The sequence below is a fragment of the Marmota marmota genome, unplaced genomic scaffold (genome assembly GCF_001458135.2).
Source record: "Marmota marmota marmota unplaced genomic scaffold, marMar, whole genome shotgun sequence".
Classification (NCBI taxonomy): domain Eukaryota; kingdom Metazoa; phylum Chordata; class Mammalia; order Rodentia; family Sciuridae; genus Marmota; species Marmota marmota.
The window spans coordinates 23831215-23855888 of record NW_025999990.1 but is presented as its reverse complement, the minus strand read 5'-3'; the positions used below and the strand labels follow the sequence as shown (position 1 = coordinate 23855888).

General features: G+C 34.3%; 1 protein-coding gene across 3 annotated transcripts in view; it reads right to left on the bottom strand.

Annotated features, from left to right (window-relative positions):
• Positions 1-24674, bottom strand: part of Rit2 (Ras like without CAAX 2) — a 331975-nt gene that overhangs the window by 142768 nt on the left and 164533 nt on the right. For 2 of the 3 annotated variants that reach the window (XM_048806306.1, XM_015482244.2), the window contains one exon: positions 17269-17460. In XM_048806306.1, coding sequence (XP_048662263.1) covers positions 17269-17460 — 192 coding nt within the window. Of the gene's footprint in view, positions 1-13931; positions 15553-17268; positions 17461-24674 lie in introns of those variants that run through there. The other variant, XM_048806307.1, reaches the window with a different exon arrangement.

Here is a 24674-nt window from a genome sequence, read left to right as displayed (position 1 = left end):
AAAAACTGCAAGAAAGAAACTGACAAATATTAATATTATGATATTTTAAAGTTTCTTTAAGGATCTGAGATAATATAGAAATCAGTATAATATCCATGTAATTGATTTGTAGATAGATAAGAAAATTGATAGGATTAGTAGGTGGATGGATACTGCCAGCTATTTCTATAGCCCCCAAATATGAACAACATTAGGCAAAGAAGATCGTTTTCAGAAAGTGATAATTCATTAGCTGCAAATCTTCCATTTTAAAGAGTTGATCTCTTGGAAATTAAGGTTTCTGATTTCAATAGAGTTCAGTAAGAAATGTTTGCACATATTGGTAGAGCATAAAGGGATCTTTGGAAGCTAAAATAATTTATGCTATTCAGATGAAGCTTTGATATAATAAATTGTCATAATTGCCTCTATAATAAATAGAGCACCTCTATGCTGATCCACCATCTATCACAAAAGGGAAAACAAGTCAAATCCAGAAAGTTTTATAAGAGGATTGAATAAGCCTTCATAAACCAGATAATTCCTCTTAAAAGCACAGATCAAGAAAAATAACTGGAAGGCTTATGTGTCATTTTTACCTTGATTCCAAAGCTGGACAAGGAGTTTAAAACAACAAAATTATAAGCAGATTGAGCTAAGGCATCCTAAGGAAAAATATAAACAAATGAAAGCAATTTCAATAAAAAAGCAGAATTATTCATGAAACTTTCTAAAATTCATATCGAAGAAAAAAGTTCCAAGAATAAGCAATACAACTCTACAGAAAGCAATTAACAACAAAAAAATTGGAAAAGTAAATCTTCCCTACAAAATGTTATGATGAGTTAGTTATAAGTTATAATGCACTATTAATGAATAATATATAGGAGATTAATGGAACTGTTAGTGTTCTAGAAACTAAACCAGGCATGTATGGGGACTCGCTTTGTATGATGCTCTAAATTAATTGCATTTATGTACAAAACAAAAGCCTTAATTGTTGAACTGAAACCTTTAATGATTTAGAATAAAATATAGGAGAATATCTTTGTGTCTTCAAGCAAGAATGATATTTAGACCCCCTAACAACATGTAGGGTATGGACACCAACCAGTCAGAAGAGAGGTCAACAATAATGCAAGAATAAAGTTCCACTATCTGTGTAACTGTGAGGCATTAGTCCTGGAGTGTTAGAGCTTAGGGAATTCAGCAGTGTCCCATGGAGGGGCATCAGATACTTGGGCAGCAGTGGGCCTGGAGTAGCAGGTAGGCCTGTGCTCTGGGAGGAGACAATTAACCATGGCTATGGGAATATTTTGTATTTTAAGAGTTGGCATGCCTTACCAATATGTACCAAAAACATTAGCCTTGTTCTGCTAAGGAATAAGTTTTTGGTCAAATAGCAGAATACAACTCACAAAAGAAACTTGAAATAAAGTGAAAGAAAAAGTGACAGATTGGTATACACATATATAAAATAGAAAAGAATTTATAAAGAGCACCTATTAATTCATATTGCAAAAAAATATTAGGCAAATTGTGTAAATACAAAATTCACAGAGACATCTAAGGTAAAAAAAAAACCCATCTTGTTGGTAATCAGGAAAAGGAAAATCCAAACAAAAGAATGAGGTAGAATTTCACACTAATTACATTGGAAAAATATATAATAATTAGAACATAGTAATATTAATTTTATATCTTTAGAGGGTATGCAAATTGGCAGTTATTTTGGAAAGCAATTTATATTTTGGAAAGCAAATTGTTTTGGAAAGCAATACCCCATGAAACCGAAAATACAAGTGTCTTCACTCAGTTCAACTTCATGTCTACCCATGTCTACTGGGAAAGCTCTCGTCTATGTGTTCAAGGACTCACACACAATAATATCCACATCAGAACTTGCAATAATGTGAAAAATTGTCTTACCAATAGACAAGCTCATTGTTTTGAATACTATTATGTAGCCATTAAAATGAATGTACTATTTGTATTTTTTGTATTAATGATGTATAATGTTTTTATATTAATGTTTGTATTATTACCAGAGATATCTAAAATCAAAGTATTGAGTGAAACAAGAACAAGGCACATATATGTGTATGTGTGTATGTGTATATACATACATACGCTTTTTCTTGTATTACTACATATATGAATATGTACATGTATTGCATATGATACATTTAATTATTAAATAGGTAAAACAATCCATATCATTTCTAAGTAAACATATTTTATAAATGTAGAAAAACATGTATCTATGATATTAATTATGTCATTGAAATAATTATAATCTAGCACTGATGATAAAAATGAGACAAAATTGAAAATAAATAGGAGCCTGTCATCAGAAACACTAGAAATAAAAGATTAGGAGGGGAAAAAAAGAGTTTATATTTATAAGAAGTATTTTTAATTCAATAAAATTAAACATAAAAATTTAAACATATATATGCTTATTCATATTTTCTTCCAGGACTATGCTCATTTTAAGTTCTATCTCCTATAATGAATGTTTGTTTCCCCAAAATTGACTCCCAACTTTCCATAAACATGGGAAGATTTGTTCTTTGGTTGAGGGCGCCCAACCAAACTGCATTGCCGTTACATATGCAGTTATATGCTCTGCCCATTATTGTGGCTCTATTGGCCAACTAGCAGGAACTGAATAATTTGAGTTTTCTTTTATTCTCAAAAATAAAAACCAAATCTCTCTCTCATAATATCTCATCACTATACAAACACATAGAACACTGAATATGCAGCAAAATCCAATTATAAACCTACCAAAATTATATTACTTCAATGCTATTTATCATTATGTGAATTACTTTATACTAAATGTCCCCTTTGAATACAAAAAAAGATCTCTTCTTTATCCTTACTAATTAAGACCAATTTTGGAAGAAAAGAAAGCATAAATTTTAATAAGTGGTGGCATGATATATTTCAGACACTCCAATAATGCTTTTGAAATTATTGATTGCTTAGAGAAAATCCACCTCCTATGCAGCTTCTGTGCTGCTGCTTCTAATGACAATCTTAATTGCAGATTATTCTCATTTTGTATTGCTGGAAATAGATGAGATACATAACTAATATGTAAGGAACACTGCATTTCAAAACCTGTTTTATCTGCCTCAGATTCTATTTGATTAGTGTTAAAATAGCTTTGTTTTCTCCCTTAAGAGAACCATTTAGCTAGGCACAGTTGTACACACCTGTAATCTCAGCGACTCAGGAGGATGTCAAGTTCTAGATCAGATTCCGCAATTTAGGGAAGCCTAAGCAACTTAGCTAGAACCTATCTCAAAATGAAAAGGGCTGGGGATATGGCTCAGTGGTAAAGTGATCCTGGGCTAAATCCCCAGAACTGCCCTCCCACCCCACAACCAAAAAGAGAACTACTAATGCAAACAATGCATCTTTCTAATTATTAGGAGTCCCCCTCCTCAAGGCTTGGACTGGCCAATCTTCCTGCCTATCTGCACTCTCGTTGCTCCTCATGCCCATCATTGCCTCATAGTCTGGTGGTTAAGAGGAGATATTCATTAATTTTTTAAAATGTTTTTAGTTGTCAATGGACATGGCACCTTTATTTTACTTATTTTAATATGGTGCAGAGGATTGAACCCAGTGCTTCATACATGCTAGGCAAGTGCTCTACCTCTGAGCCACAACCCCAGCCCCATCATGACAATGTTCTATAGCATCATTAATCTAAAAGCTTTTCTCTTTCCTCTCTTGATTTGTGTTTTAAGACAAAAAGGAAAAAAAAGTACTGTTTCTCTATTTTTTAAAATATCTTCCTTTATTTTTTTCTGATTTTGTATAGCATGTTTCCTCCTTGATTTAAGTGCACAAACTAGTTGTGTAGGCAGATCTGTAAACAATGGATGGACTTTGAAAAGTGCAAAAGCCAAAGCACGGACAGTGGAAGTCATAGCAAGAGGGCACACCAACACATGATGTTCAGTGAGCAAAGAAAAGGCTTAATATGGTGATAATTTTGATTCAAAAGGATGAGAAGTGGTAAAATAACATGGGATGGCAGAGGTGGCCTGTGTCCCCCTTGAGTTGGAAGAGGGCGATTGTATTTACAGTGTAGATTACTGGAGGGGTTGAGCATCAGGGATGGAAAGCATAATCAATAATCATACAAGAACCCAGAGAAAAGCAAACACAATACTCAAAGCAGATTCCCACCAAGGATTCTTGACCTGACCTGGAAGAACCCAGTGGGACCGTAAGCTCACCTGCATGTGACGGACTCAGCCCTCCTCTTCCTCTGTCATCTGTGAAGGTGGTAGATGCCTGTACAATTCCCTCTGTAGGGCTGGATGCATGTAATTCTGACCTTTCCAGAAGAGCAGTTTTTCAGGGCCCAGCCCTGGTACAAGAGCTCACAAATCTTTTAAAACATACTTAAACATCAGTCACATTAATTGGTATTGAAATTAATTCATGTTCATTTTGCAAGAACTAGTGGTACAGTATGGAGACACCCTGCCAACTCTATCCGCTTGAGCAGGGCAAGTTGATCAAAGAATAAGAATTTACATCAAGGTGTGAGCGTGAAGGCCACTTCTGGCAATAGCCAACCCAGTAATGTTGAAGAGCTCTCTTACTGATACAAAAAAAAAAATGGATATGGAAAAACTACCAAGGTAATCTATGTGAGTCCCCTAGGCAGTGAAGAACTCCAGGGACAGATAAAGTAGGAGAAGGAAAGTAAGAGAGGTGAGCCAGGGGTCTGGCACCTCTTTACCTATAGAGGCAAATGTTCTCCACTGAGAAACTGAGTAGAACTAGGTCTCCACAGGAGTGGCAACAAAAATAGTAGCATAGGGCCTGACAAGCAGCCTTTCTCCCCAGGTTTGAGTTGGGCCAAATATCCTCATGCTAAGAATAAAAGTGGGAAATAAAGAGATGAGCCCCTATAAGGTCTGTATCTCAGTTTCCTGTCATCCAGTTACTGACTAGAGTAAGATGATGTGGGAATTTTAGTCTTCTTAGTCTCCTTCCAGAGGTAAAGTACTAAAAAATTGAGAAACTTTTTTTAAAGACAGACAATCATTCTATACTATTTCAAGGAAATATATTAGAACTTGTAAAAGATGATGAAATCTAAAGATCAGTATTTCTGGAATGAAAAAGTAGAACTATTGAAATGAAGAACTCAGTGGATGAGTTTAAGACAGATTAAGAATAAGGGAAAAATTAAATAATAAAAAATTCAGAAGAATAAAACCAAGAATATGGCTCAGGGAGATAAAAGTATAAAAAGAGAAAAAGAATGAAAGTGGGATACAAGAATGAAGTATAAAAGATTGACACAGTCCTAATTCTAATCCTATGAGAGTAGAGAATAAGATAAAAGGAAAACTCTGAAGATATAATGACAGAATTTTCCAAATCTGAGCAATAGAAAAAGAATTCAAATTTTACTATACATGCTTGGAAGTAACACATATCTAGAGAAAGAAAGAGAGAGTCACATAGGGCCAGATTGAGTCTGTTGAGAAGAAAACAAACAAACAAAACAGAAAAATTGTAAAACAATGGGGTGGCAAGTTATGGTATAGGAAATGTGCTGCAGGAGTACTTTCAAAATAGCAATTATTCAACACAAACAATAGGCAACAGAAGGAATGGAATGTGATCTCAAATTTGTTAAAGAAATAACTTTTGTGTCCATTTGTGCAACATCATTGAACCCAAATGTATGTATTCTTATTAAAGATGTATGGAACATTTACCAAAATTATATTTCAAAGTGTTATAAATTAACACAATATAAAGTTCAAGAAACTAAAGATGTACACAACACATCCTTTTAAAATATTAGAAAATAAGGAATTTGATAACTAAATGGTAACTAGCAATGTGCCACATGATCAGAAGTTAAGAACCACATTTTTGAAACACAAATGAATCAAAGAATAAATCATAATTGAAACTGCAAAATATTTTGAATTAAAACATAAAAATATAATATACAGAACTGTAGAATTAAAGATGTACAATTAAAATCTTCCTTAGCATGTTAATTTATCTTCAAGTGCATAAACTAGAAAAGTAGAATGGATAAAAGTAGAATGGATAAAAATTAATGTGCTAAGCATCTATTTTAAGAATTCAGAACCAGAATAGCACATTAAACTCCAACAAATTAGAAACAATAAATAGTCAAAATAAAAGCATAAGTAGGTGAACAAGCTGGGGCACATTCAAACCTGAACAGCATTCAATAGTAAACACAAACACACACTGGTAAACACGAAACTGAAGGGGTTCCTCAAGAAATAAAGCTGAGTTAAAAAAAAAAAAAAAAGCCAAGCTCAAAAGAATGCATATAAAATTATTCTATTTACTTCACAATTAAAAATTAGTAATTTTAGAAAAGGGAAATGAGTTGGTGGATTGATGATTGCTGGGGTTAGGGACTAGGGTAGGGAGGATAGATATGTTAGAAGAGAAACATAAGAGTCTGTGCTAGTAGTATGGTTGAACATCTTGATTGTGGAGGAGCTAACTAACATAAGCTACATTTCATAGAATTTCAATGAATTATACACATGCACACACAGAGATGTGTGCAAATGTAACTGATGGAATTTGAATACATTTTTTGATTGAACCAATGCCAATGTTTTATATTTGATAAAATTCTGTAGTCATGCATAATATTAATATTGGGGATACTGAGAGAAGTGCATAAGTGGCTTCTCCACATAGTTGTCTAAAACCACTTGTTTATCTAAATTATTTCCAGATAATTTTTGAAAATTTCCTAAATATGCGGTTGAATGATTTTTTAAAAATTACCAACGTGCAAACAGCAAATGGCTCTTTTCAGAATGTTTGTAATTCAGCCTATAGACATCATTATTTTGCATTCATAGGATTGTTCCAGTCTCTAATGTACTGATAATCATATATGAACCTATAAAACCACACACGTACACACACACACACACACACACATACACACACTACTGGGTACAGCCTGAAGTCCAATTGTTGAGCATTGAGGAAACTACAAATATCAGAATTTTACCAGGCTAGGATACATGAGGAAGAACAAGAAAAAGCAAAATCAGGTACAGGACGATACAAAATATAACCTTCACCCATTTCGATTTATTTCCTTTTGGATGGCTATTTTAAATGGTTGGTTTTAAAAACTGTAAGAAATCAATTCAGAACAATATTTTTTATAATCTTGGACTTCAAATCAAGGAACCAATCTGATTACTGATGTAGCTTTCTTTTCTTCTTCTCCTTAAAAAGAAACAAGCTTATTTCCACAAGCCCACTGACCTGTCAATTTTACAAATGTAGTCAATGATCCATGCAAACCAAACAATTCAATGTAACACAATTTAAATAAGGAAGGGAAGCAAACAGTTATATCAGCTCAATCTGAGCAGGCACAATCTCTGTTCCAATGAAACAGGAAACTCACAGGCTATTTAGCTGTAGCTACACAAAATCCACAGCAAAATTTAGATGTTTAAATGACAAATTTAGTTAGAAAATTGTATTGAGTCTAATATTTTCATCACCAGTGTTTTAATATAAGCATAAATTAACTTTATGTTTAAATATTTTTATACTTTAAGTCTGTGTGTGTGTGTGTGTGTGTGTATTTCCCTTTTAGGCCTCAAATATTTCATTTAGTGCTTGGAGGTTTTAGACTCCCCCTGATTATGCCCAAATGATAAAAAGCACCCTTCATGTCCTTCCACTTCTATTCTAGGATTGTGGTTCTCTATGTTTAGCATGCTCCAGAGTCACTCAGAAAATTTACTCAACTAGGCTTCTGTGCCATATCCCTATATATAAGACTCAGATAGTCTCTGAGAATCTGTTATCTAACAGAGCTCACAAGTGATAATGATTCTTCTGGTTTGGAGACCACATTTTAGGAACCCTGGGTCTCACATCAGATAAGTGTTTCCATGCATTTAAAAATGAGCCCTAGCTTTTCTGGAATAGCCAATAATCCTTTTTATGTTCACTTTGTCAACTTTAGATTTCTCAGTTTTACTTAAACCCATGAGCTAGCAGAGGAGAGAGTGAGAGAGCCACACAGGGACATCAGGTTAAACTTGTCAAAAACTGTAGGCGACAAGAAAACCTTAAAAAACACTAGGGTGGGGAGTTATGATATAAGTAATGTGGAGAAGAGAACCTGCAAAATGCCATTAGATGTAAACCTGGCCTTCCACACAAGATAAAAACTACCAGAAGGACTGGAATGTGATTTTCAAATTGTCAAAATAAAGTAACTGCCAATTTGTACACCCATGTAATGGTGAACTCAAAGGAATACTTTCTTATCAAATATATATGGAACATTTACCAAAACTGAAAATATGAAATACTGTAAATCACCCCTCCACGTATTTCAAAGGACTAAAATCACACAGCAAATATTCTTTTAAAATATTAGAAAACAAGAAAGAATTCAATAACAAAATGTAACTGTGCTACTCTGTTTCACAGAATTTTATAGAATTGCTACTCCATGTTTCAAGGTAAAAAAATTGAAAAATAATTTCAATATGGGTTTGCAAAATTCATACACTGAAGCCTGTATACTTTGGTTATCGAAAACCCCCTGAGATTTCACCCACTTTTAATTACTCTTACTTTTTACACAATTTTTACACTTCTTGCTGGCTAGTTTTTAACTTTTAAAGAGTAAATTAGAAGCATAACAATAACCTTTCACAACAATCCAGGTGTGCTAGTCAATTTTCTGTTACTGTGAAAAAATACCGTACATAATCAACGTTTGATGAGGAGGTTTTAAAGGTTTTGATTGGTTAGTTGACCCTTTTGCTTTGGGCCTGTAACAGTACAATATCTCATGGTGGAATACATAGCAAAGGAGGTCTGCTTACTTGAAAGCAGTTGGGAAACAAAGAACAAGGAGGCAGTCCCCAGGTTCTCAATATTCCCTTCAAGACTATGGAATGACCTAACGTCCTTTCACTAGGCCCCATCCCTAAGGGTTTCACAATAGTGCCACAGACTAGAGAACAACCTTCAACTTGTGGGCTTTGGGGAGACAAGGCAAACCCAAACTATAACACTCAGTGAGGGATGAAAATGGGGACACCTAATATCTATTGAGTCCCTGCTGTGTGCCAGGCAGTAATCCACTGACATTATCTAGCTGCACCCTAAGAACAGAGTCTCAGTGGAGGAAGTGAACAGAAGAGAAAGTTGAACATGAATGCCAGCCCAACTCTTTTAGTCAGCTTTTTCCAGGGATTAATTCACTGATTGGGTTAAGGTTTTCACATCTTAATCATTTCTTCTCTGAACCTTCTTGCATTTTCTCACACATGAGCTTTTCAGGGACACCTTACATCTAAACCATAACACCAACCATTGTTGACAATTCAGTCATTAGAAGAGTAGGACCAGAACAAGATTTGCCTGTCAGAGTGTTCCACGTTATGCTGAAATGTGTGGAAATTTATACTAAACTTCACTAGAAATACAGGAAGGGTGTGACTGCAGGCAAAGAGTCTTGATGTAGCCCCTTCTGACCCTGAGGCTCTTGACAGCTGGAAACTCTCTACTGACTACATTTGCCTACCTCTGTGCTGAGAAGGAAGAACTCTCATGAAGAATATGGATGTTGGTTGCCGATATTTGTCAGGACATGGTAATTAACTGCATAAAGATAAAAACCCAGGGCTATCTTATTCTTTGGGCCATATTCTCTGTTGCTTTCAAGAATATATATGCTGAGATTATGTCTTAATCATGTTTTAGCAATTCATCAGGAACATGCAATGTATTGTTTAATAATGCATTTGATGATCTCAGGTGCCACTGAAGATTGTCCAGCTTTTGTGTTACATGATATATCTCCAAACATCATTGCAATTTTGTCACTTGCCATCCTCTCAGCATGCTGTGTGAGTGTGGAATTCACAAATATTTGGTACTAGGGCTTTCACCCAAGCTGCCATCATTTCTAATCTTGTTGACCTGTTCTCCTAATTGGTTTTCCTGCTTCACTGTGGCCACATTCAACAGCTAGAATGACTTAATGAAAATGCATTCATGTCATAGCTCAGCTCAATGTTTTAAACCAACAGTTGCCCTTATCACTTAAAAAAAGTGCATGCTCCTTACCCCAAATCTTTTATGGTGCTATATATCTGACCCTGCATCCTCCATGTTGGTTTTCAAATAACCTGATCTACATTTCACCATGAAGATTTGATAAATACTGTTGGATCTATCTGGAATGCTCTTCCCACAGGTTTCTGCCCAATGACTTCTTCTTAGAGAGGCCTTCCTGACTACTCTATCAGAGATGGTTTTCTTACTCACCCACACTGCCCTCTTCTCCCTTCTCCCACTTTTTTTTCTTCCTCTTTTCAATACTGGAATGTATGTGTGTATTTGTGTGTGTGTTTGTATGTTCATGCACACATGTGTATATGTGTAATATTATTAATCAGAGCATTTTTTGTGTTGTGCAGTTGGTATAAAATAAACACACACATTCAAATTATTCATATTCTGTCCACTGTTAATTTAGTTTATCAAAGATACAGATGTCTGTCATATTCATCCCTGTGCAACCAGATACTAAAAGAGTGCCTGTTTCTTACCCATTGTGTGGTTGTTAAAAACTTGTTAAATAAATTGAATGAAAAATACATATATTCATTATTACCTATGGTTATATATAATGCCAACCATATATATGCATATACATATACGTACATGTACAATGATTATATATATATATACATATATATGTGTGTGTGTGTGTGTGTTTATGTATGCATGTGTATGTGAGAAAACTCATTTAAGATCAAATTCTAGATCTAAAATCCCTTTTAGTTTGAATAAATTGGGTAAAACTCTAAGTTTTGCTTTCCATCTCAATAGGAATTAACAGATTCATATTTACTTAATTAAATGAGGTAACATACAAAAGAAATGCTATCAAAGGGTAATTGCAGCTAAAATAATTGCTAGTTGAATTTGAGTGTCTATTCCAATAATAATGAGTAAATTGCCAAACCTCTCTTTTCCTTTCAAAAAATAAACCCTCATTATTTGGAAAATGTGTTTATGTGAATAATCTAATGTACTGGTAATGAAAGATAATGAAGTGGTACTCTTTTATTTTTTAAGTTTGACTATGATTTGCAATTAATTACTTCACTACAGCAGATTAAATGCACTTTGGTATACATTTATGTTTTGTCTCTGCTGCAATGTATCTTTGAGTCAGGCCTTGTCTATGAATAGAGGACACAGGAGACCAACCCACAAAATTACAACTACCTTATATTAGACAAAGGTGCTAAAAGCATGCAATGGAGAAAGGATAGCATCTTCAACAAATGGTGCTGGGAGAACTGGAAATCCATATGCAACAAAATGAAATTGAATCCCTATCTCTCACCATGCACAAAAGGTAACTCAAAATGGATCAAGGATCTAGGAATCAAACCAGACTCTGCGTCTAATAGAAGAAAAAGTTGGCCCTAATTTCCATCACGTGGGGTTAGGCTCCAAGTTCCTTAATAAGACACCCATAGCACAAGAATTAAAACTAAGAATCAACAAATGGGATGAATTCAAACTAAAAAGTTTTTTTCTCAGCAAGAGAAATAATATGTGAGGTGAATAGGGAGCCTACATCCTGGGAACAAATTTTTACCCTTCACACATCAGATTGAGCTCTAAGCTCTAGGGTATACAAAGAGGTCAAAAAGTTAATCACCAAAAAACCCCAAATAACCAAATCAACAAATGGGCCAAGACCTGAACAGACACTTCTCAGAAGAGGATATACAATCAATCAACAAATACTTGAAAAAATGCTCATCATCTCTAGTAATCAGAGAAATTCAAATTAAAACTACTCTAAGATACCATCTCACTCCAGTAAGAATGGCAGCCATTATGAAGTCAAACAACAAGTGCTGGTGAGGATGTGGAGGAAAAGACACACTCATACATTGCTGATGGGACTGCAAATTGGTGCAGCCAATTTGGAAAGCAGTATGGAGATTCCTTGGAAAGCTGGGAATGGAACCACCATTTGACCCACTATTCCTCTTCTTGGACTATACCCAAAAGACCTAAAAACAGCATTCTACAGGGATACGCCACATCAATGTTTATAGCAGCACAACTCACAATAGCTAGACTGTGGAATCAACCTAGATGCCCTTCAATGGATGAAAGGATAAAAAAAAAATGTGGCAGGTATACACAATGGAATATTACTCAGCACTAAAAAATAACAAGATCATGACATTTGCAGGGAAATGGATGGCATTAGAGTAGATTATGCTAAGTGAAGTTAGCCAATCCCCCCCAAAAAATGTTGAATGTCTTCTCTGATATAAGGGGGGGGTGACTCAAAATGGGGTAGGGAGGAAGAGCATGAGAAGAAGATTACTTCTAGATAGGGAAGAGAGGTGGGAGGAAAAGGGAGGGAGAAGGGGAATTGCATGGAAGATGGAAGGAGACCCTCATCGTTATACAAAATACATGTATGACGATGTTAGGAGAAAAAAGAATTGTGTCACATTAGATTGGGGTAGAGAGAGGTGACAGGAGGGGAGGGGAGAAGAAGGGGGGATAAGAAGGACAGCGGAATAAAATTGACATTATTATTACTGTGTGTATATACGTGACTGCATGACCAATGTGATTCTGCAACCTGTACACTCAGAAAAATGAGAAATTATACCCCATCTGATTCAAATGTTTGATATGTCAAGGTTATTGTACTGACATGTATAACTAATTAAAACAAATTTAAAAAATTTAAAAAAAAGAAAATAAATTATTGGGAGCATGCTTGACCGTTTACTAGGCAGAATTATTTCCTCAACCCCCCACCAACCACTCACCATGTTTGTTTATACTTGTAAGCCTCAAGATTTATTTCTTCCTCCCTAGACTTATTCTTTCCTATTTTCTTAAAATAACCATGAGTCACTATTTACCTGATCTCTTCTATGTGGTCAGGATACTTGTGTCTTCCTCATATATGTGTCCATGTGGATCTTTTGCATCTGTGAACAACTTATTGAAAGCTATAGCACTTATAGGCAGTATCAGATATCATAGTGTTTGGCACTTACTTCTATTGCTTAATAGGGTTTTCTGCATATTTATTGTGCATAGCTCCTGAAGAGAAAGTTCTTGAGAATAAGGAATGAGTTACTCATTCCTTTATTTTATTCTGAAGTTGTCACTCTCTTGATACAACTCTACATAGATCTTATTTTTCTTAATATGGAGTTCCTAATCCTTATAAATACAGATACCCATCTTGGTTAAAAAATAACAATAATAATTTTCATTAGCTATCTCATGAAAGAGTAAACAAGGCATCTTTCATGATCCAAATTCAGCACTTAGTCAGCAGATATGGAAATTAGAGTCTCAAGGTCTCCAGCTGTGTAGTAACCTGTAATTAGACTCTCAGGACTGAGGGTTTTATCATGATCTGGTTTAGGATAGAACAGTTTATGGTCTGCTACTGATGTAAACTTTTCTAATCTAGCTCTCAAATAGCTGAAATTCATTCCATTTAGAAAGCATCTATAGTATGCACAGGTGGTCAGGGTTTTGCAAAAATAAGAATTATCCTCTTGTCCTTTCCAATGTAATGTTTGAAGACACAATAAGTAGGGACAAAGATAATGGAAGCTTAGAAACTAATGTTGTTTGTCTGGGAATCTTTCAAAATTTTTTATAAAACTCTAGATGGACTCTGGACAAAATTGTTCACCTGATAACAAAGCAACGCCTATCAGAAGGTGTTCTTTTATTTTATTTTATTTTCATTTTTTGGTACTGGGGATTGAACCAAGGGACACTCTACCACTGAGCTACATCCTCAATCCTTTTTTATTTTGAATTTTGAGACAAGATCTCATTAAATTGCCAAGACTGGCCTTGAACTTGTGACTCTCCTGCCTCAGCTTTCCAAGTAGCTGGGATTACAGGGTTACACCACCATTCCTGGCCCTTTTAGAAGTTTTGAATCTCATTTTCATTGCTTTTCTCCCATTTTTCTTCACATCATTCCTTACAAATTCCCTCACTTGTCCAGGGCATGGAGCTGCCCTCTCCACACCCAGGAACTTATCATTCTCATCCTCCTGGCTATACTTGACATCAACATGCTATTATTTATGTTCCAATCTCTGAGGAACATGCTAAGATTCTGAAGCTGGTATAAAAACCATAATTCAGGATAAAATAATGGTTGGAAGCCCCATTGTAATACACAAGAGCACTTGCATTTCATTTCTGAACTCTAGCTGGCTGTGTGAACATGGTGACACAGTTCTCTTTGTGAGATCTCCAAGTTCCTGAATGTACAAGAGCTTCAGTTTTCTCATGGATGAATAGGCACCATGTAGGAACCCATGACATGGGCTTGTGGTGGGGATTAAATAAAATAATACGTGTAAATTGCCTGTCACAGTTTTACAAATACATCACAGGCATCATCAGTATCAAAATGAATACTACTTCCTGACAAAATATTAGCTTTTAAACAGTCTTTTCAAATTTTAACTTGAGACAAATAATGATAAAAAGGCATTAAAGTCTATTACTTGTTTGCTTTGTATTTTTATTTTTTGCTTGAAATACCACAAACTTCATCAAAATGCAATGCATGAAAGATACAAAAACCTACCCTATCAAATATAAAAAGAAAGAGCTTTAATCAATGGGACTCTTTCCTTTTAATCTCTTTCCCTATAGAGAAGATGTGCCAAGTGAGAATCTTGTTCTCTGTCTCTCACTATTAAACAAAAGCAACTCCAGGTTACCTTCAACAACTTTGGTGGTTTAACTCTATTACTTTAGGAAGCCTCACAGGACTTCTTTGAGCTTTAAAAGGTCTTAGTGTCAGCATTGTTATTTTTGTTTGTTTGTTTTTCAATTGAACCAGGTTTAGTCTTTTAAATACTCATGTAACAAAAAGAATACGTGTGATCTGGGTTTTAGCTTTAATTTTATAACTAACCCCAACAGCTTAGGAAAGTCAATTTCTACATCCATATTCACTTCTCAAATATCTTTATTCTTAAAATACTTTCCTTACAACCACACAGGGCAGTCATAAGATTAAAATAAAGTGTGAATTGAAATCATTTGCAAAGAAAAACCACTGTGCGATTTTAGGAATAATTATTTCCATCAGAAGCACCACAGCCAGAAGCCAAATTTGCACATCAACACTTCATTTACTGGCGACATGGGTACATGAGCATTTTAACAAAGATTGTAATTTATGTTTTCATGGCTTTTGCACTTTCGGTGACTATTCATGTTTACTGGCTTTTATCTAAAAAGGAAAAGTCTGTCAAATCTGCAAAATTAATGCCTTTCTAAAATATTTGTTTCAGTGACATTTGTGATGCTTATGATTCATTTCACTGCTAATCAGAAAGGAGTGGCTAATTATGCAAGCTGGGATTGAGGTCCTGTTGTACATTCTTTGTGAAGTCCTAAGGGTCACCTCTGAGTCTAGGAAAGCAGGACCTGGAAAGTGCATGGAAAGCAAATGTCACTAGCTTTTGGAATCATACAGAGCCATTGATCTGTGAGAACCTGAACTGAAAACAGTTTCCCTAATGTTCCCAAATTCACTAGCTTCTGACTTTCCCAAATGATGCTGAACCAAAGCTTTTCATTCTCCAGAAATTCTTAGAAGTGCAATAAAGATGGCCCTGGGATCATTGATGGTGCACTTGTTAGGATGCTTGTCTGGTACTTTGCCCTAGAAAGCCCTAAGAAAAGTGAGGCATCCCTAAGCTTTAGAAGAATATCTGAAAGGTCCAGGTACTAGGTCTATATTTCTTGTTTTCTGCAAATATCTGAGAATAGATTCATATTTAACTGTTGAGATGAGCTTGAATTCTTACCCACAGAAATAAAAGCATATCGTACCCTACATTGCTTTGGAGAAAGGGAAATAACAAAGAAAGAAAACAAAACAGTGCACAGGATACAAATTAATATTACAGCCTTGAAAACAAATTAGTTGAGATACTTAGACTCTCAAGTAAATGATACAAAAATGTCACCATGAAAATGAATTGTACCAAATCATAAGAACGTTTCTATATTAAGCATAAAATTACAAAATTTGGCTTTCTGTGAGATATTTTCACTTCTAGAAGAGTTAATATGCATTGAATGTGAAAATTCAAATTCAAAAAACTTTTAAAATAAGAGAAAACTCAATTTGCTTTGGTAAAGATTCCTACCTTAGCAAAGGATCTTACTAGCAGGCTACTTTAAGTGGATTAAAATTAATCATCAATTGGAATAACATAAACTCTATAAAATCATTTCAAATTTAAGGTCAATGCAAATGGAGATGAAGCAATTCAATTTAGACAATTAGATTTACCAAAACTTGATTTGAATGCAAGTTTTCAGTAATGTTGCTTTAGACAAAACAAGTCAGAGCAATGAAAATGTAAGATAACTTTCTTGATCCCTGAACCAGGATGGCTCAAGTATCAGGGGTAGCTCAAAGGAAATTTATCATAGATGAAAATAATTTCTGAATAAACCTGAGAAGTAGTGGCTTGTTTTGATTCTGGGAGAAAGGGAGATCCTGGTTTATCCACCACTGCATGAAAACTTACTCCAAAAAATAATAGCTTAAACATTTTGATTTTCTTTGCCATGGATTCTGTATTTCAGAAATCGAGACAAGAACTCTGCGGGAGATTTCTTTTTTTTTTTTTTAACGTGAATTGGTTTGAGTGACTTATAAGGTGACTGGTGTTAGAACATGCAAAATGGTTTTGCCCAGATGTGTGGTATCTTGGCAGGGACAGTTGTGAGCCTTCATCTCACTTTGTCCACATGATTCTTTCTACAGAGTTAGCTTGGGCCGCTTTATAGTGTCTCAAACATGAATATCTCATGTGAGAAAGGCAGAAGCTGAAGAAGCTTAAATTTCAACTTTCCAAGTATATACACTATGGCTCAAAGCAAATCATAGAACCAGCCCCAATCCAAAGGTATAGGGGAGTGACAAGGACCTGCTGTAAAATAGCATGCAAGATGGATTATATTGAAGTAACCAACACAGTCAACCGCAGGACCACTTAGACTTCCTAGAAAAATCATGTGCATCATTTCTTTCAATTCTCAGTGTCAACCTTGGAAAGCAGCCACACTGAATACTATGTATCTTCTGAGAAAAAAAGACAGAAGCTAACAGATAAAATTGGCACTAACCTGGCGGAACTGTTCCAGGTCAATTTTGTTACCCACCAGCACCAGGGGAATTTCATAGGTGTGGCGGACCTGAAAAATGAGCTCTTTAAACTTGGCAGCCTCCTGGAATGATTGGCGGTCAGTAACAGAGTAACAGATGATGAAGCCCTCTCCGCCTCGCATGTACTGCTCCCGCATGGCTGTAAATTCTGCCTGCAGGGAAAGAAAAAGATTCTTTATGAATTGTAAGAGAATCAATATGAAGTATAGATGTATTATTATGGAATTTGAGTATTTTAAACTATTGAAAGTGTTGATATTTAACCAGAGAAGGGTTGTTTTAAGAGATCTCAAAAGCATATGGTAAATGGTGAATTTCACTCATTGTCTCATAGGAATTATATATAGAGGATATATTTTTAATACTTTTAATGACCTCACTTTAAGAAAAATCTAAATTAGATTTTCCCATTCATTAAAATGATTTGAACCTAAACTTGACATTGTTTACATTGCATATTTAAGCATTTTCTAAATCCCACCCTTAACCATTTTTTTTTCCTCTTAGGAACTATTAAAGAAAAAAACTTGGATCTAAAGAAATTGGCTTCAGTTTGCACGAAAAGCTAGTTTGTATTGCTAGTCTGCCATAGGTCCTCCACATAACCTGGGAAGCAAACTGCTTTTCTCCTCAAAAATATGAGGAAAAACTAGAGTAAGACCATGATTATCCTTGTGAAACTATTTCCTGGACCTAGTTATATATTTGGATGTTCTTAGATTTGTCTCATGGATAACAGAGGGACAATTTAGTTTCTATTCTGTTAACTCTTTCATCAGCATTACTTTCCAGATGGTACCAATGCCCCAACTTTCCCTAAGTCATTCATGTTGCATCTATCTGTATTGCTACTTCTCTGCATCTGGAAGGGCAATGTTTTAAACTGCAATCTGGAATATTTCTTTAAGTCTGAAATATGTGTTTGAATCCTCTGTTAAAACTACAAGGGATAGTTTAATATAAACTCAATGGGAAATATAAAACTCCAGCTCAGGCTGTGGAATAAACTACATGAAACAATAGAAGAACACAAGAAAATGTTGTGACATGAACAATTAGTGCTCTAAGAAATCAACAGATGGTTCCACAGTTTAGCTATTGTGAATTGTGCTGCTATAAACATTGATGTGGCTGTGTCCCCATAAATTCTTTGGGTTATAAACTGAGGAGGGACAGCTGGGTCAAATGGTGGTTCCATTCCCAATTTTCAAAGAAATCTCCATACTGCTTTCCATATTGGCTGCACCAATTTGTAGTCACTCTAGCAGTGTAAGAGTGTACCTTTTTCCCCACATCCTCGCCAAAACTTATTGTTGTTTGTATGCATAATAGCTGCCATTCTAACTAGAGTGAGATGATATCTTAGAGTGGTTTTGATTTGCATTTCTCTAATTGCTAGTGATGATGAATATTTTTTCATGTATTTGTTGATTGACTGCACATCATCTACTGAGAAGTGTCTCTTCTGTCCTTGGCCCATTTATTGATTGGGTTGTTTGTTTGTTTGTTTTTGGTGTTTAGCTTTTTGAGTTCTTTATATACCCTAGTGATTAGTGCTCTACCTGATGTAAGAGGTAAAGATTTGTTCCCAAGATGTGGGCTCTCTATTTACCTCACAGATTATTTCTTTTGCTGAGAATAAGCTTTATAGTTTGAGTCCATCCCATTTATTGGTTCTTGAATCACAATAGCTAAACTGTGGAACCAACCTAGATGCCCTAAAATAGATGAATGGATTAAAAAAATGTGGCACATATACACAATAGAATATTACTCAGCAATAAAAGAGAATAAAATCATGGCATTTGCAGGTAAATCATGGAGTTACAGAAGATAATGCTAAGTGAAGTTAGCCAATCCCAAAAATTCAAATGCTGAATGTTTTCTTTGATATAAGGAGGCCGATTCATAGTGGGATAGGGAGAGGGAGCATGGGAGGAATAGAGGAACTCTAGATAGGGCAGAGGGGTGGGAGAGGAAGGGAAGAGGCATGGGGTAATTAATGATGGTGGAATGTGATGATCATTACTATCCAAAGTACAGGTATGAAGACACGAATTGGTGTGAATATACTATGTATACAACCAGAGATACGAAAAATTGTGCTCTATATATTTAATAAGAATTGTAATGCATTCTGTCGTCATATATAAATAAGAAATTACATAATAAAAAATTAGCTATAAAAAAACAAAAAAGAAATCAAAGGATGGAAACTTTAGGTGAACTTCAGTCATATTTGAAGACTTGGAAGATAGGATTCTTCATGTAACAAAGTATTTATAAGAATTATTAAATGCCCTAATTCATAGTATTTGTCTAAACACATGTTAATTTGACTTAACATGATTTGAAAAATGAGAACATTTAAATAGATTCAGGAACTTTGGGAAATTGGGGCACTTGATTACAAGTGCACAAACCGTCTTTTTTGTGAATTTTTAAATCATGTTCAATAGATATGGAATAGTTCTAAACAGTATCATTGGGTTCAATCATTTCAAAGTCGCAAGGACTGGATCTAGAGAAGAGAGGATATGTGTCCAAGGTCAGAGAGCCAACTAAAGCCAGAGTTGGTTAAAATAACTTATATTCCCTCACTCTCAGTGTATCAAATTACTTTGCAGTAACTTTCACTTTAACTCAATCTTAAATTTAACCATTATTGAAATGTCCAAACATAAAGGAAAAAAAATCATACAGGACCTCAATTTCATCATCCACAAAATGAAGTTTGAATATGAAATATCTAAGATCCCTCATAGTTCTTATCTTTTCTCTTTTTGAAACTCCATACCTCTATCTGAAACCCATACTTGATAAAGATTGAGTAGGAAAGTACAGGCTGAAAATGCTAACTGATGCTTCCCAAACTTACGATTACATTGTCAAATGAAATAATAATGGAAATATGTTTAGGAAAATGTAAATATTTTTAGGAAAATGTAAATATATTTTTATCTATTATGATTAAAAAAATGCAAAAATGCAAAATAACTGGATGAGTTCTATTTTACAATATAAAGTTCACTCTACTTTCCATATCATTTTATGGATTAATATGTTTATGTTTAATGGTTTATTTATTTTTTTAATAATTTTAAAAATCTGAGACAAAATATTCCAATGGTAGAAAAACATATACTATTAATTTAGGATTTTTTTTTCCATTTCAAACTCCCACTTTTTTCATTCAAATACATCACAGTTACTAGTTTATTTTTTCTTAGAGAAATGTCTATGTTTTTACAAATATATTCATGACATATATATACACATAAGCGTGTATGTGTATATATTTATGTGTGTGTGTGTGTGTGTGTACACGTGAATGGATTTTTTCAGTGCTAGAGATCACATTCATGCTAGGCAAATACTCTACTAGTGTGATACAACTCAAACCTATATCTTTTTAGATTCAAACAATAACATAATATGTATAATTCTCATTTTATCCTGAATTAAAATTTAATAACCCCAATATATCTTATAAATCTTTTCATACAAGAATGTATAAAATATTATTTACTCTTTTCCACAGAGACATCATTATTTCTTTTATGCATGTATCATATTTGATGTAGTCACATCCTTATGATGAACAGATATTTAGATGGCCGCCTTTTATATCTATTATGAACGATGCTAAAATGTATATTCTTCAACATTCATAATGCATGGATTTATATATACCTGAGAACTAGAGTTGTTAGATCAAAGAGAATATACAATTTTACTTTTGTGAAGTGGTACCAATCTCACTGAAAAGTCTTTGTATCAATAGTACTATATGAATGACTAATTCTTCTCATTCTCAATAATGCTGTTATAAGCAAACTTTTTGACTTTTACAAATTTTAGGATTAAAAAGAATTATGGTTTTTGTTACCTATGACTTATATTGAGAATCTCTCATTTGATTATGCACTTAGGTATTTCTTCTACTTATGAATTTTGTTATAAAGAATGAAGGGTTGTTTTTGCTTCCTGATTTTTAATTTAACTGTAGATTTTTAAAAAATGATCTAGAGAAAGATCTTTCCATGAAACTTAAGAAAAAGAGTAATAAATTTCACTACTTCAATATAACTACACAATAAAGAAGAGACTAATAAATTTGAAAAAGACTAACAACCTATTAAGAAGACAACCAAAGTACATGAAAGCAAAATTCACAGGGAACAGTATTGGATAAAAGAACAAATATCCAGGGCAGTTTATTAACCAGGCTCAAAGCCACATATAAGTCATATTAAAAACACATATCCAGGGGTGGGGTTGTGGCTCAGTGGTACAGCACTTGCCTAGCACGTGTCAGGCACTGGGTTCAATCCTCAGCACCACATAAAAACAAAATAAAGGTATTGTATATAACTATAACTAAAACATAATATTAAAAAATACATATTCCAAGACATTGCCTCCCAAGTCTATTGGGATCTCTAGGTATGTGGTTCCAGCACTTGTATTTGTAAGAGTTCCTTCATTGGTTTTACTTTGCACCTATATTCCGGAGTATACAAATGTGTTCATATTCAAAAGTGGGTTTTATGACACAACAGCCAGAAAAGGGAGTCGCAGTACATGATTTCTAGGTCTGGTACCCATTAGACTATATCTTCTGACAAATTGCCTAACATCTCAGATCCTCCATTTCCATCTTTGTCAAAGAAGGATTAGTATACACTTAACCCATATTACAGGGCTGAAGAAAGAATCAAATGAAAGAGCAGATGTGAAAACACTTTGATGAATTTTTAAAATACAATACAATTTAAGCCTATTACTATCTCTGGTACAAATCCGGCAGAACAGAACCTTTCACTGGGAGAATAAGCATGAAATCCTCTTTAAGCTGCATTAAATATAAATGTGTTGGTATTTTTAAAATATGCTCATCAGAAAATTATTAACATTTCTTTTCAAACAGAAGAATCTCTCCACCTCTAAAGCTGATATAATGGAGTTATCACAATGACTGGGGAGGGCACTTTCTAGTTGGATAGCTGACCTTATCCATATCAACTTTCACACAGCATAAGGATATGTGTGTGTGCATTTTACTTACAGATGCACTGAAGGAGGAAGAGGTCCAGAAAATTGAGCAGAACTCGGCAGCTATGTATCAACTTAATAATATATGATACGGAAATCACTTTATAGGGAAATGTTATGTTCAACATGTTGCTTCCGTCTTCATTCACCCATGAATTAAAGATCCCTGTGCTTTATGTTCTGTGTATCCTGAATACTAATATCATTTTCATTGGCTTCCTGCTATAAATGAAAACTTGTTGGTTAATTATTCAGGAACATTACTAGATTTCATTTGCTATCCAAAAGTAGCAAAATATCTATAAAACAGACCCTTGCCAGAAAATGCTATAAATATAAGCATTTCAAATATCTTCAAAAAGATATTCTGAGTACAACACTGTGGTTTGATCAGTTCTCTTTGATATACCCTCTTGTATTAAAATAGTGTGAGAATTTTTTCAATTCTGAAAATGATAAAGAATTTTTGATGAACCTTACATCCCAGTTTCTTGAATAGCAGAGTGTATTTTGAGCAGGTATTAGAAAACACTGTCTGGGCCATCTCCTTATATTTAACTAGTGATACTAAGATATGAAGGACTCAGTATTTACAAAATGCAGTAGCTCTACTGTCATATCATCCTTTTTTTTCAATACCAAAACACCACATTTATTCTTCTAATATATAAGAGTAAATAAAAAAGCCAGTCATGTACCTAACACCATGCTAATTGGTGGGATATACGAAAATTAAAACAAACAACTAAGGAAATGAAAACACAGCCTTGCTCCAGTTTACAATACACAACTAGGATACAATAAAATAAATGAAGATCAATTAAATACATAATGAACCATGGGGACACAGGTGGTTGGGAATGAAGGCTTGGTGAGGGAATGAGACTTGGCACTTTTTCTTAAATTCATTAGTTTTACAGAATTTCTCAACTTCCATGCAATTGAACTTGGCAATGATTATGTATTGTCACCCTTAAATAATATATCTGGCCCAAATGCAGCATTTGCATAATAAGGGAATTAAACTTCTAAGGTCTATTTCCAAAGGTCCAGTCCAGTTATTGGAGAGTGCCAAAAAATCAATACGCTTGCTGCTGCTTTAACTTGAATCTTTTTAAAGAAGGCAGAATTAAAAAAAAATATTATAAATAATGAAAGTCTGGGTATCATAAATTTTTTATAATTTATGCAAGGTATAGAAGCTAAAATTAGTAGAATAGTCTTGATCTCAAGTCTTAAATTGGTTAAATATTTTCAATTGAAATGTAATGAACAAAAAAACTGTTAGAAATGCTGATAGCATGTGGTTAAATATTGTGTTTAAAAGGCAAAATACAATTTTTAATACTATTTTCCAGTTTTTCAAAGAACATAACCTTCTCTACCACTGTAAGTTTACTATCATCTCTTTCATATTCAAAACATATTTTTAGGAATGTATTATGGAATATTGCTTATCCTCTGTTTAACCCATTCATCAAATATTTATTGACCACTTACATATGTTAGGGATGTAAGATTTGAGAAGGCATAAAAGAATACATGGTTTCAGCAAAACTATGGATGGATAATATGGAAAACAGCAAAACCAGGATACAGGGAGAAGACAAAGTTCAATCTAAAATTTTTGTGGTAAATATTTTTAACTTGTACATATTATTTATATAGAGTGGTGGGTTTCCTTGAGGCATATTCTTATATGCATAAATATATAATTTGATCAATTTCACTTCAGTTGAACTTTGAATTTCCAGACAACCAATGCTATAATGAAAACAATCAATTGTATCCCTTCAGTGGTCGATGACAACATATTAATTTGTCACAAATCCCTGAACGCTTAGAGCTGAGGGCTAATTCTTTAATAGAGTTGATACAAAAGGGGGCACCCTCAACGTAACCTCAATGGGATTTTCAGTAGAGGGTTTGCTAAGACATGGTCTGTTTTCAATGCATTGTGGTCAACCATTTTCATGGACAGTATCAGTACTTGATACTGATACAAGGTAAGGTAACATAAAAGTTTTGTCTATAGTAAAAATTAAACAGTGTGTTATGATGGAGAACAATGGCTAAAAACTTTTGATTTTTGTGCCTGACAAACTAGAAAGGCTTAATTATGATATTGGCATTGAACATTGGAAAAGTTGAATGTCAAGCAAAATATGGCTGTCATAAAAATGGGTCCTGAAAAAGCTCTGACCTAAATACAACTTGAAATAAAGGCTGAAGTTGCCATGCAGGAAAAGCTACATGATTTGTGGGTCCCAGTACAAAGGGAAAATATGGGGCATTGCTTAAAATTTATTAA